This window comes from Castor canadensis, chromosome 3 (genome assembly GCF_047511655.1).
Source record: "Castor canadensis chromosome 3, mCasCan1.hap1v2, whole genome shotgun sequence".
Classification (NCBI taxonomy): domain Eukaryota; kingdom Metazoa; phylum Chordata; class Mammalia; order Rodentia; family Castoridae; genus Castor; species Castor canadensis.
Window position 1 is genome coordinate 33,089,059 of NC_133388.1, and position 14,442 is coordinate 33,103,500.

Consider the following 14,442-nt stretch of genomic DNA (forward strand, 5'->3'; position numbering starts at 1 on the left):
CTGACCACTGCTCCACCCAAGTAGTCATCTGTGCATCCTTGGGCAAGTGACTATGGCCCATGGTAACTTTCCCTCCCAGGGCTTCAGTTACATCAGCCATAAAACAAGGTTTTCTACCATGATCTTTGGAGGGCATGGGCATTATAATGTCTCCTATTCAGGATGTACCATGAATGGCATTTAGTTAGAAATTTAAGTACTTGGGAGAATAAGACCTCTGAGAGCCCCATGCTGAGATGTGGATGACTATGGCTGGGGCTGATGCTCAGTGTCCTGGGTGGGAGCCATTGGTACAACAGGAACCCAAGCATAGAGCTGATTGGGCTCAGACTTCAGGGTACCAGGGGAAGTCTGGGCATCATGGGGATTTGAGGCCTCTGATACCCAGGGCTGTCAGAGTTGTGGTTTTATTTTTAAAGAGCTGTTGGCCAACTGTGGGTGCATGTTTGGAGGGTGTGGGAGGACCATGGCTTCCTCTTGGGGAGAAGCTGCAGAGCTTTCCACAGGTTGACCCAGGGCTGGGAATCACCTGTAGCCTCTTCAGAGTTACTCGCCAGCTGGGCTTCTCTCAGCCTTCTTCCCCAACCAGCCATGAAATGAACATCACAGTGATTTTCAGGCCAGCTGAAGCCACTCTTTAGGAAGCAGGCGTGAGCAGCTTGGAGATTTCTGCCATCCATAGCAGACAACCTGGTATGGCATCCAAACAGGAAGCTGAGCCTGAAACTTGGAGAGGAAGTTTGCAGAAAGAGCTCTGGAGCCAAGCAGGCTTGGGCTCCAGTCCTGGCCTTGCCTCTGTACTGTGACCTCAGGCAAACGATTTGACCCTTTGGGTCTTTTCAGGTTCCTCACTGAGAAAGGGGAAGACTAATATACTTACCTTGTTGTGAGGATTGAGCAGGATTAATTCAGGGTGTGGAGTGCTTTGCACCATACATGCATATTAGCATATTCAAAAAATGTTAGAGGTATTGTGATGGTTTTTTTCTGATAGGGTCTCATGAACTATTTGCCGGGGTTGGCTTTGAACCTGGACCCTCCTGACCTCTGCCTCCTGAGTAGCTAGGATTACAGGCATGAGCCTCCCATACCCTGCTAGAGGTATTGATAAAGGCTTATTTGTGTTAGTGGGATTAACATTGGCTCCAAGCTTTGCTCAGCATTTTGCTAAGAGGCTGGGCCTGCCTAAATGGATTTGTGAAGCATTGTTTTTGGAGTCCTTGTTTCTGGAGTCCTGCTGTGCTCTTGGCTATATATCCTAAGGCAAGTTTCTTTCCTTCTCTGGATTGCTATGTGGAATGAGGAACTGAAGTGGGTGAACATGGCCATCACTTGATATTTGGAATCTGCTCAGCTGGGCCCTGCTTTGCCAGTTGGCTCTGGAGAGGCCCACACCACCTTCTTCAGGTGGTGGGAGATCTCAGATCCTGCTGACCCTAAAGTTTTCAAAGCACTTCTACAAGACTCCCCTCCCCCTTTTACTTTCCACTGGTATACCAGGTGGACTCTCCTGATCTCTAGGGGCTTTTACCAGTGCCCCTAGGTTCCCTCCAGGGACATCTGGAAGGCTGGGGCTGGGATTATTTCTTGAGAGGAACATTTTACAATATGCTGTGGTTGGAAATGCCCCCAGGAAAAGCAGCCCTGGGAGGGAGCAGGAGGAACAGAAGAGTCCATGCTTTCTTTGTGGGATTCTCATAGGTAGCATTCCTTCTGAGGCCTACGATGTAGCGGAAAGAGTGGAGGCTTTGAAAGTAGATAGCAAACATTTGAATCTTGTTTCTACCACTTTAACAGCACAGCCTCTGTTTCCCTCTGTAGAAAGGAAAGACCCCTCTGTGGGTGGTTTGCAAAGTGCCTATAAATCCTTTTGTGAAGGATCTGCCTTTTGGATATTCTGTAGACGGGCCCTGGGAGTGGAAATATTTGCCTGTGGCCATTTTCTGGGAAAATCAAGGGGTGCATGACAACCTGTTACAATCCCAAAGTCCTCGACAACTCACAGCTGTTTTGATTCTGGGATCATTAAGCTTGGTGGTCAGAATTAGTGTGTGTGGTGTGAGGAATGGGCAAAGGACTATCCAGGCATTTGCAAATGTCTGAATCTGTTGGGCAAAAGGTATAGAGAACTTGGGTTGAGGAAGGGAGAGGCCTTTCTGAATGGGGAGAATGTCTGCACTTTGTTTTCTGTAAATTTCTCAACTCTTATTATTTGATGTCCAAATTCAGTCTGTTTTGATCAAAGAACATACTTTGTGTGATTTCAGTCCTTTTAAATTTATTAAGATCTGTTTTATGGCTTGATTTATGATCTATCCTAGAGAATGTTCCATGTACTTTTGGGAAGAGTATGTTCTGCTGTTTTTGGGTGGAGTGTTAAGTAGACATCTTTTAGGTCTAATTGGTTCATAATGTTTAAGTCATTTTTTCCTTGTTGATCTTCTGTTTAGTTATACTGTCTATTATTGAAAGTAGAATATTGAAGTCTCCAATGATTGTTTTGCCTATTTCTCCTTTCAGTTCTGATAGTTTTTGCTTCATATTCTTTGGGGCTCTGTTGTTAGGTGCATATATGTTTATAATTGTGATGGACACTTTTATCATTGCAAAATATCCTTTGCCTGTGGTAACCATTTTTGTTTCAAGAACTATTTTGTCTAATATTAGTATAATAATTCCTGTTCTCTTTGGCTACTGTTTGCATAGTATCTCTTTTTCCAACCTTTCAACCTATTTATGTCTTTGAAAGTGTGCCTATTGTAAACCATTACCTTTTAATTGGAGTGCTTAATACATTTACATTTAAAGTAATTGTTGATAAGGTAGGATTTATTTCATGTCATTTTGTACATGAGACATTTTTATATGTCTCTTGTTTTTTTGTTCCACTGTCCTCATTACTGTTCTCTTTTGTGGTAAATATATTTTTTGAATATACCATTCCCAGCCTGTAAAATGGGACAAAAGTAAGGGTTAAATGAGATCCTTCCTGTGATGCACTTAGCACAGTGCCTGACGAACAGTAAGTGCTCCAAAAACATGGCACTCAGCTGAACTCATGTTCTGCGAGAGCCACCGTCCTCCCTAGGGTTAGCGAAGAGCAAAGTCCTCTCAGGGGCTTGTGGAACCTCCCCCTGTCTCAGGAACAAGATACAACTCTCTGACAAGTAGTCCCTTTTGGGGAGTGAGGAGCGATGGGTCCTGGAAAACTTCACCATCCCAGGCTCTGAGCCTCAATTCCTTCCCTGCTCTATCACCTGGCACTACCTGGGGTTCTTATGAAGCCTTGTAGATTTTCCTCCTGCTCTACCTCTTCTCTCTGCCATATCCATCAACCTCCTTTGGAGGGTTTTCTGCACACACTGAAATTTGAAAACCATGGCTCAAAATTGACACAGATGGGCAGAAGAGTGTGACAGAGAGAGGCCTAGTTTGGAGTCAGTGGGCTTGGATTCCAATCCTGGATCCTCACTTGTGAGTTCTGGGATCTGGGACAAACCAATTTTCAGAGCCAGCCTCTCATGTCTCAGTTAGAAATAGGTAATTATACAAGTAAGCAATGCTCACATACCTTGGACGTGCAGGTGGCGCTGTGGCTACTGTTTGATGTGACAGAGGCGATTCTCTGGTTTTTTTCATTCCCACCCCTGGTTCTTAAGTTCCTCAAAGGCAGCAACCAGCAAGTATAGACTGTTGGCTCAAACACCTGGTTCCCTGACAGGCAGTCTGCTGCCCTCTACCTTACTGTCTCCAGATCCTGCTGCATCCAGCCTTGGGGTAGAAACAAAAGAAGCATTATGGAATAATGGTGAAACAGCAGAAGATCCAGAAAGTGCAACAACAGTATGTGCTGGAGGGCTTCCTGGAGGAGGCAGGCCTTGAAGGAAGGCAGTTGTTAGAATTGAGGCAGGGCTTTCAGATTGAGGGAGCAGCTTCATTGGAGGCTCAAAGTTAGGGAGATCTCTGGGGTGGGGGGTCATCTGTTCCTTGTGTTTATCTCTAGCCCCTGAACCAGCCACCTTATATTGTAGTTAATATGTGTTTCTCTCCACCCATCACAGGGTAGAAACTGTGCCTTGTCTGTCTGCTCAGAGCCTGGCCTGCAGCCAGCACTAGCAAATGCTTGCTGAATGGATGAAGGGGCCTAGGCAGACCTGCAGGGCTGCAGCAGGGTGTGTAGAGCGAGGGAGGAGGCAGGGTGGGGCCTGTTAAGGGAGGCCCCTGTGACTGGCCTCCTTAGTATCTTGGCCCAGGGCCCAGGTAGGCACTGGGGCACTCACTGGGGCACTCAGGCACAGACTGCAGAGAGCCCTGCCCTAGACCTGCTGGGACTCAGGCCTTTCCAAAATGGGAGCAAATTGCTGGAGCAGCCTCTGGTGGTGTAAGCATCATAGAGAACACCGTGACAGGACAGACCAAGTCTCCAGCAGTGCCCAGGAGAGGTTCAGTCATCTGAAGACATTTGCTGTGTTGGGTTTTTGTTTGTTTGTTTGTTTTGTAGAGATACCTGCCAGTCCCCTTTTTTTTTTCCTGCCGAGTCTTGAATCCTTGGGAGGAGTTTTCCTCAGCCACCTGTGGTCTTTGGTGGCCCTTACCTGGGAGGAAGTCAGCCAGCCCACAGTGTAGGCACAAGCTGAGCCTGGAGGCTCCATCCTTTGCTAACTTTGCCCATGACTCTGCATTTCTTTCTGCATTAGCTTCTCCTCTATAAAAGGGACCTAGTTATTCTGACTTCTGGACAATCTGCTGGTGTTTGTGGGGCAGTAGGGGAGGGAGACAAGAAAGGTGGATGCCTGCATGTAGCTCTGAGTGTCTCACAAGGCAAAGGATTCCCCTCTTACACATATCCCTTTAAAAGCATCTCAGTGTTGGCATTTTTGCTGTCAAAGCTCAAACTGCAGCCAGTTTGAACCTTGGCCAAACTTCTGCAGCTGGCTGGCTTGATGGCTGAGACCCCGGGGACTCCCTCTCCAGCCTTTCAGCCTGAACGCTGCATTTCAGAGCTGAAATTCAGTGCAGGGAAGGAGTTATCCAGGGACCCTGTGCATTGGGAATGGACAGGTCAGAGACCTCCTACCTGTTCTCCCTGCTTCCTATGGGTGGCAGATCCATACTTCTTGCACCTGAGGTCCTTGAGAACAGGGCCTGTGTGTCTAGTGGTCTAGAGAAATGGGGCCCTCTAACCTGGGTGTGAACTCCCATTTGTGGTGAAGTGGAGGGCAAATGAAATTCAGACAGCTGTCTGTGTCCAAGGAAAGGTTTATCTAGGGCCTGGAAAAATCTAGCTGGCCCAAGATGGCAGTTCTAGACCACTTATCCAGTCTGGATGTAGTAGGAGATACCAGATATCTGTGAGAGAGACGTTCAGAAAGTGAGCCTGGACTAGGGGGGCAGCTGGGCCATACTGGGCCTCTTGTCACAGCCTCCTGGTGTTCTAGTCAGACCTTGGTGTCTCGAGGTCTAGCCCAGCCATGTCAGGGCATGAGGTAAACAGATCCACAAGTGCGTGTTTCTGGCCGTGGTCTAGGCAGGGCTGGGAAGCTTTGTAGGGGGAGCTGGTACTTTTCCAGGTGGCTTAAATGTAGTGTGGGACAGTAAGTGCCAGTCTAGGAGCAAGTGACTCATGGGCTAGCCATTGGAGAAGGACTTGTATTCATCTTTGCTGGAGAGACCTGTGCTGTGTGCATGGGGGTGGGATGGGGTTCTGAGGCTGGACCTTTTCATGTCATCTCTACATTCTGGGGAGCTCTGCTGTGCATCAAGTAGAGAAACTGGCCTCAGGACCAGGCAAGTGCCCAGGTGTACACCTGGTTGTGAGTAGTACCTCTGCCTGGGCATGCTAGACTCACCTTGCAGTGTTTTTTTTGGGTGGGACTGGGGTTTGAACTGAGGCCTTCACTCTTCAGGCACTCTACCATTTGATCCACACCTTCAGTCCCTTGGGTGCAGTCTTGAATGAACACCCAAAGGCAGTTACAAACCAAGTTTCAAGCCACAATGGCCTGCAAACTCTATGCCTCCTGTCTGCCAGGGTTGGGGAACCAGGCACCAAGCACCAGGGAGATGATGTGCTGAGCACATAGAAGTGGGGTCAGACTGTGTGATGAGCTCATAGGATACAGTTCCTGTCTCAGTCTTGGAGTCAGGGAAGCTTCTTGACATAATCAGTGTCAGACACCTGAAGAATGGTCATATGAAAAGGATGGGAAAGTCTCATAGATAGAGGTACAGCTTGGTTAATGACCTGAAATCAGAGTGGGAACAGCTGTTGGAGGCCCTGACTGTATGCTTCAAGCATGACGTGTTTGGAGAAGTGGCAAGAGCCAAAGTCTGCGGGGACTTGTGGGCAGGTTAGGGAGTTTGTCCCAAGACAGCCTCTTTGGTGCTCAGACAGTGACTCGTCTGGAGTTTAGGGCTTTGTTTGGGTCTATCTAACCTTGGTGGGGAAACCATGAGCTCTGACTCCCCTGCTTCCTTGTGAAGCTTGCAAGGGCCTGGGATAGTACAGCTTAAGAGCAGGAGCTTAGAGCATCAACCTCCAAGAGCTGGGGGTTCTCCAGGTGGCTCTCAACACCAGGTCAGAGCTGAGCTGCTCAGATCAAACTGGGCTCTCCTTTGTGGCCTGTATGACCTTGTCTGGGTTTCTCAGATACTGAATGCCCAGGTGGCTTGTGAAGCCTCAGCCTTGCCTCCTGCCTTGTGGCAAGAGCTCACTGGACTCTTCTGGGTGAGCCAGCCAAGGTTGGGCATGCAGCTGGGTTGCTGATGGCACTTGGGCAGTCATGTATAGCAGAGCTGTCATCTCTGCAGATCATGGTGACCATCAGTGCAGAGCACCTCAAGGCCTTTCTGGCACCTTCCTCTCTTGGGTCTGCAAAACCCAGATGTGGGTTCAGCACTGCTTTCTTTTCTTGGTGCACAATGCTTTCTTCTATAGAGAGAAAGTGCTTTTCACTTAGATCTTTCTGATAGCCTCATAGGTTGCAGGCTATGGATACTGACACTTGCCTTGTCGTTAGCCCAGGCAGACCTGTGGGTCTGGTCAAGGACTGGTTGCAGCAGAGAGCCTGGAGGAAGGAACTGGTGAAGAAAGTGTGGCAGGCAGTCATACAGACTGACAGAGTAGGTTGCACTGTCTAGGCCCCATGGTGGCTGTGGGTTTCCTTTTGCAGTGTTCCAGCATCCGTTGTCAGAGGCCCTGCAGCTGTCCCAGGGGTGAGATGCATGCAGGGGTACCTCCTTATACCCTCTTTCCTACACCTTGGGGACTTGGCCCATAGGTCAGCAGCCTTTGGAGAAGGTGGCTTTCTTTCTCTTCCTCACTGTGAGGAAGTTCAGGCTGACTTCCACCTGAGGGACAGAGGAGTGGGAATGTGGCAGGAGAAATGGGAGGAAGTGGCTCAGTCCTATCCTGAGTTGCAGGTTGGGAGATGCCAATGGGCTCTGAGAGCTAGAAGCCCTACCAGAAGCAATCAGAACTGAGCTGGGGTGGGGGTGCTGGGGGCCGGCCAAAGTGGGCAGGTATTGGGCCTCCTACAGCTTGATCTCATATACCTGCTGACCCCTCTGTGGTGAGGCCCTGGTTCCCATAAGACTGAGGGTCTCAGGTGTATCTGGGGAGAGTGGGAGGAGGTTACCTGCCAAAGGGTCAGGCGAGAGTAGGGGATTTCCCAGTGCTAATGAAGAGGGACATCTGCATCCAGCAAGCCCTTGCTTTGAGGCATTGGCCGTGTGCTATGGAAAGGTGGACTCAGAGGACTTGAGGTCTCAGTGGTGCCTGTTGGGGATGAGAAATAAGAGTTTAAGCTTTGAATCTGACACACCTGGCTGCAAATCTTGACTCTGTGGCATAACTGTATGGGACCATAGGCAAGTTTACTTAGCCCCTCTAAGCCTCATCTAGCTTACCTGCAAAATAGCAGAGTCTGTTATGGGAATTAAAGGAACACAAAGCACTTGTCACCCTTCTGGTGTAGGTGGGCCACTAGTATTATTACAGTGCTGTGTAGTATCCTGTTGCCTGAGTGGTCCCTCTTCCTTCCTCCCAGTTTCTCAGGTTCTCTAGGCTCAATGATGCCTTTTTTTTGGTGTGTATTGGGGAAGGTTCTAGACCCTAGCACTCTTAGGTCTCCTGTAGGGAGCACAGAGAGGCCTCTGCAGCAGGAAGCCTGGTGATTCGGCCTTCCCCAAACCAGGCCCTTTGATTTGCTCTAAGCAAGTCTCTGTCACAGCTTTAGAAATCTGCTGTGGTATCCTGAATAATGGGCCTCTTTGGTGTGTAGGGCAGTGGGTAGGAGGCAGAACAGCTGAGCCCAGCCCCTTTGGCCTGCCTCTGGACCCTTCTCTGGGCAGGAGTAGCCAAGTCCTGGAGCCCCATTCCAGACTCCAGTTCATCTCTCCCTAACCCTGCACATGTGTCCCTGCCTGCCATGTGGACTTTCCCTCGCTTCAGGCCCCAAAACCCATGCTGTGGGTTCATAAGACAACAGAGCTGTGATGGAGTAGAGGTGGGGGGCCATGAGTGTGTACATCGTATCCTGGGGTCACAGTCCCCTGGAGGCACATGGCCCGCTGAGCTCCCCTCTGCTCTCCTCTCTCACATGTTCTCCTTCCTCTGTCTGCTTCTGCAGGCATATACTTTTTTTTTTTCACTAGGAGGCTCCCTCAGAGAGGTGCAGCCAGACAGTCCCACCCCACAGCTTCATGTAGGCACCCAGGGCGACTTTCCATCTAGGGGCTGACTTTTGGGTCTCTATTTTATTGGGCTGGCTTTCAGGGAAAGAGGGCTTAAAAGTAAAAGGAAGTGGTTGGCTCAAAATTTTGTTTCTCTTGCCCTTAGCTTTCCCCTCCTGTCCAGATCCCCCCTTTCCTGCTAGGGGCTAGGGTGACTTGGATGCCCTCCTAGTCTCTGTCTCTCTCCCTCCCTGAAACTTCCATAAATGAAGACAAAGAGGGTAGCCGTGACGGTCTCTCATTGCCTTCAGGGTCCAGGAGCCAAGGAAGGAAACCAAGGAGGAAGTTACTCCCCTTCTGGGTGCCTGGTGAAAGTGAAAGACAGGGAGGGGGCCTCCAGTGAGTCAGCCAAGCAGACAGGCCAGCCTGGAGCCAGGGCAAGAGCTGCGGAAACGTGCAGAGGAGAGATAGCATGGCGCAGTGCGGGGAGGGGGCAGCACTGTGTGTGGGCAGGTCTTTGGACCCGCCCAGCCCCTGCCTTCTGCTGGTTTCCTGGGAATTGCCCAGGCTGCTAACAAGGATCTAAGCATTGATTGAGGTCACCTGGACCTACAGATTCATTCTCCAGGGCCACCTGAGTGCCTCGTTCCTCCCTTGCCCTAGTGGCCCAGGACCAGAATCTTGGGGACAAGGTGGGCCAACTTCCCAGGGAGAAAAAAACCAAACCAAACAAACAAACAAAAAAAGTCCCTCTGAAGAAAGAAAAATGTCTTTAAAAATGCATGCAAGCAGTTATATAAGTTGTAAAATACAAGTCTAGATTCCGTTCTGTAGCAGGATCAATAATCGACCCTTTTAAAAATCAAGTTAGAGGGAGCCGGGGTACTATTCAGTTGTAGAGTGTGTAACATGCTTCAGGGCCTGAGTTTGAGCCTCAGCACCAAAAACAAACAAACAAAGTTATCAAATAAAAACAAAAAAACCTGAGCACTTTCTTTAGTTAATGATATCATGGAGAAATCTTCTGTATCTAAGTTCTAGCAGTTTACACCCTTTATATCTGAGTTCTTTGCTCAAAGTGCCAGGGGGCTCTTTAACAGTGGAGGGGTAGGAGGTGAGGGCAACAGCAGTTGCTGGCCAGCTACTGGGCTGGATGGGCCTCCAGCCAGCCAGGGCTGCAAAACAGGTTCTGTGCTAGTTTGAGAAAGACTCTGGCAGTCAGAGCCCCACCCAGCAGCTCTTCCCAGGGGTGGGGCCTCACCTACGTGGCTCAGCGTGAAGGACTGAGCCTGGCCCTGAGCCCTGGACTCTGAGAGCCTGGTGAGATTACACAACAAGGATGGTGTGCTGGGGACAAACCCTGTCCCCTCACTTCCTGTGTCTGGGATGTTCTTGGAGTATCTGAGGAGGCATTGGCTCTCTTCTGGTGGGAGGCTTTGCATAGACAGATGTATAAAAGGACAAAGGTGCACAGTTTGGCCTTTGTCGCCCCTTTTCCCAGTTTTCCTCAGGGGCTTAGGCTGGTTGTTAGCCCCACAGTATACAAAATGACATAACCAAGTGCAGTAGACCTGGAGCCTAAGGTGGGGGTGGGGGGGAGTGGGGGGGCGGTGAAGAAGACAAGAGGAAAGTGACAGGGTACTTTGGAAAAGTCTGTACATTCTGCTGCCTTCTTGGTAGCTATCACACGGGTCCTGGCTCCTTCGTTACCAGTGCTGCTCTGAGATATGAGGTAGCAGGATCAGAAGGCTTTGGAGGTCTCTTTCTTACACTTGGGCTGACATCCCGGGATCCTGTGGCTGACGCTGTCACTGTTCTTCTCTCTGCAGGTTCCAGGACCCTGTTGAGCATCATGAACTGGGAAGTGTAGCTGGGCCCAAGAGCCTCTCCAGAAGAGGAAGGAGCCAGCAGTCTTCTCTCCGTGCCTGACCCAGTCATCTGGAATCTTCTCTGCTCCTGCTCTTCCTCACCAGCTTCTGTTCTGGGGCCAGGCTTCCAGCAGGACCTTTCCCCAGGGGATGGGCAGCTGGTGAAGGAGGTCTCACTCCCCAGGCTTAGCTGGCTGCACCATGAACCTCCAGGCCCAACCCAAGGCTCAGAACAAGCGCAAGCGTTGCCTCTTTGGGGACCAGGAGCCAGCTGCCAAGGAGCCGCCACCACCCCTACAAGCCCCACAGCAGTCCCTCAGAGTGAAGGAGGAGCAGTACGGAGGGCACGAGGGTCCTGCAGGGGCTGCCGCCACATCTCAACCTGTGGAGCTGCCACCTCCCAACAACCTGGCCCTTCTGAACTCTGTGGTGTATGGGTCCGACAGGACCACAGCAGCCATGTTGTCCCAGCAGGTGGGCTCATTAAAGTGGCCCAACTCTGTGATGGCTCCAGGGCGGGGTCCGGAGCGAGGCGGGGGTGGGGGTGTCAGTGACAGTGGCTGGCAGCAGCAACCAGGCCAACCGCCACCCCACTCCACATGGAACCGCCTGTCCCTCTACAGTGGACCCAAGGGGAGCCCTCATCCCAGTGTGGGGGTCTCTACCTACTATAACCACCCCGACGCACTGAAGGGGAACAAAGTAGGGGGCCCACAGCTGGAGCACTATGGAACTGCAGTTCGGCCCATGATGCCCCAAAAGTTGCAGCTGGAGGTTGGACGACCCCAGGCACCCCTGAACTCTTTCCATGCAACCAAGAAACCCCCAAACCAGACACTGCCCTTGCAGCCCTTCCAGCTGGCATTCGGCCACCAGGTGAACAGACAGGTCTTTCGGCAGGGCCCGCCACCCCCCAACCCCGCTGCAGCCTTCCCGCTGCAGAAGCAGCAGCAGCAACAGCAGCAGCAGCAGCAGCAGCAGCAGCAGGCGGCAGCCCTGCCCCAGATGCAGCTCTTTGAGAACTTCTACCCCATGCAGCAGCCACCTTCCCAGCAGCCCCAGGACTTTGGCCTGCCACCAGCTGGGCCCCTGGGGCAGTCTCACCTAGCTCACCACAGCATGGCCCATTACCCCTTCCCTCCCAATCCGGATATGAACCCAGAACTGCGCAAGGCCCTCCTTCAGGAGGCCCCGCAGCCCGTGCTACCTCAGCCCCAAATGGCCTTTCCCCGCCGCTCCCGCCGCCTCTCCAAAGAGGGAATCCTGCCTTCCACCACCCTGGACGGGGCTGGCACCCAACCTGGGCAGGAGCCCTCGGGCAATCTGTTCCTACATCATTGGCCCCTGCAGCCGCCAGCACCTGGTTCCCTGGGACAGCACCATCCCGAAGCCCTGGGATTCCCACTGGAACTGAGGGAGTCACAGCTGCTGCCTGATGGGGAGAGACTGGCACCCAATGGTCGGGAGCAGGAGGCTTCTGCCGTGGGCAATGAGGAGGGCACGAGAGCAGGGGGCACAGGAGACTGTGGGCAGATGATGCGAGGTGGGGTGATCCAGAGCACCAGACGGAGGCACAGGACATCCCAGGAGGCTAATTTGCTGACCTTGGCCCAGAAGGCGGTGGAGCTGGCCTCGTTGCAAAACACAAAGGTGAGATTGGCAAGGGGGGGTGGGGGAAGGGACCTGCCCTGCAGGGGACATAGCACAGGGATAGCAAGTGACACTAGGCCCACAAAGACAGTTTTGTCAGTTCATTGAAGGAATGAGAGAACCTGTCCATGCAAAGAATCCCTGCACAAAGCACCCCTACTTGAAGAGAACCCACAGTTACACACCCAGAGGTTGGCAGGCAGGAAAGGCCAATATACCGCCCTTGTTAGCTTCTTCATGTGGAAACTAAGGGTTGGGAGTAAGGGGAAGTGAGACCATTTCCAAATCCAGTGTGTTAAAAGAGAAGAATAGGGAGGTGTTTACACAGTGACAACACATATCAAAATGCCTCGAAGTGTAACCTAGGAAATAAGGTTGATTTTGTTGTATGAAAATTATACTGCAAAAAAGTTGATTTAAAAAAAAAAAGACAATAATGATAGGAAGAATGAACGGAATTTGAGCACCTTTGTTGCACTTAGAGCTTTTTTTTTTTAATCTGATCACAAATAATTTATCATCAAACCCAATAGGAAGGGTGCTGTTACCTATTCCTATTTTCTAGCCAGAGAAGTTGAGCCTCAAGTGGAATTTCCCAAGGTCATGTAGCTGGGTTAGAAGCCTCGTATCTGACCCCAAAACCAGTGTTTGCCTTTCTTCACTATAGGTCTAATGGCTGATGCCTTTAGGGTCAGGTTGGTAGGTAGGAAGCTGCAGAATTTGCTTAGGGATAACCACACTTCACCACCCATGGGGAAATAGATACAAAGAACACCTTTCATCTTGCCACATGTTCGTTGTTTACGTTTTTTTGTTTTTGTTTTTCTGGTGGTACTTGGGGCCTTGCCCTTGCCAGGCAGGTGCTCGTGCTCTTACCATTTGAGCCACACCCCCAGCCCTGTTGCTGTGGTTGTCTTTTGAATAGGGTCTCACATTTATGCCTGGGCTGTGCTGAACAACCATCCTCCTATTTATGCCCCCTGCTTAGCTAGGATGACAGGTGCATTCCCCTGTGTCCAGCTTTTATTGATTAAGATGGGGGGTCTCAAGAACTTTTTGACCAGACTGGCCTCACCTCGATCCTTCTGATCTCTGCCTCCCAAGTAGCTAGAATTACAGGCATGAGCCACCACTCTCAGCAACTTACTTTCTTTTGTACAGAGATTTTTCTCTACAATGTTTAGATGCTATGTCATGTGCCATCCACTGTATAGGCCAAATGAAACACATCTGTAAACCAGATGTGCTCCAGACCAGGATGGCAGGACCTGGCAGAAGGGAGTCTGTGTTAAGTGTTGGGAATATGGTGAGAGAAGGATGCTCAGGGAAAGGCCAGGTTGTCAAACGCCAGTGGGAGCCAATGTGGGTGTTTGAGTCCCTGGATTAAATGGGCATGGGAATTCTGATCATCAGGACATAGCTTCAGAACCTCACTTCCATCCCCCCAATCTCCATTTTTTCCAGGATGCCAATGGCTCTGAAGAGAAGCGGAAAAGTGTATTGGCCTCAACTTCCAAGTGTGGGGTGGAGTTTACTGAGCCTTCCTTAGCCGCCAAGCGAGCACGAGATGAGAGCGGGATGGTACCCCTCATCATCCCAGTCTCTGTGCCTGTGCGAGCTGTGGACCCAACTGAGGTGGCCCAAGCTGGAGGTATTGATGAAGACGGGAAAGGTCTTGAACAGAACCCCACTGAGCACAAACCATCGGTCATCGTCACTCGCAGGCGGTCTACCCGTATCCCTGGAATGGATGCTCCAGCTCAGGTATGAGAGGCTGCTCCTCTAAACCCAACCTCTCCAGTGCTTGGGTACTGCTGGGCAAGGACCCTATGGGAAGCAGAACATGGCAGTTTTGGAGGAATTTAAGGAACCCAGGAGATAGTATTTTTATTTTCCAAATCAAACTTCTGGACAAATGAACATATGGGAGATGAGACAGTTTTATATTTGAAATTGAGACTGGGAAAATCTAGGAAGTGTGAATCTCTTGTTGCAGGTCAGCAAATTTTGACTGGCCCCTAAAATGTATCAAGGGCCCATGCTAGGAATGAGGATGTGGAAGTGTTTGCTTGCTCTGTCAGTACTGAGATATGTACCTTAAAATCTCAGGTCTGTTTCTTCTTTTACTCTGCCATTATTTGTTTTACATGTTTTGATGTAATGTTATTTGGTGCATACTCATTTAGAACTGGATCAGACATTTTCTCATTATGAAAGGTTTCTTATTTTTAGTAACATTTACCTTTTAAAG

At 50.4% G+C, this 14,442-nt stretch overlaps 1 protein-coding gene across 4 annotated transcripts in view; it reads left to right on the forward strand.

Moving 5' to 3' along the window:
• Positions 1-14,442, forward strand: part of Mideas (mitotic deacetylase associated SANT domain protein) — a 68,147-nt gene that overhangs the window by 32,573 nt on the left and 21,132 nt on the right. For all 4 annotated transcript variants that reach the window (XM_020166750.2, XM_074067580.1, XM_074067577.1 and 1 more), the window contains exons 2-3: positions 10,503-12,191; positions 13,656-13,955. In XM_020166750.2, the coding sequence (XP_020022339.2) occupies positions 10,743-12,191; positions 13,656-13,955 (1,749 nt within the window). In that variant the 5' untranslated portion in view covers positions 10,503-10,742. The remainder of the gene's footprint in view (positions 1-10,502; positions 12,192-13,655; positions 13,956-14,442) is intronic.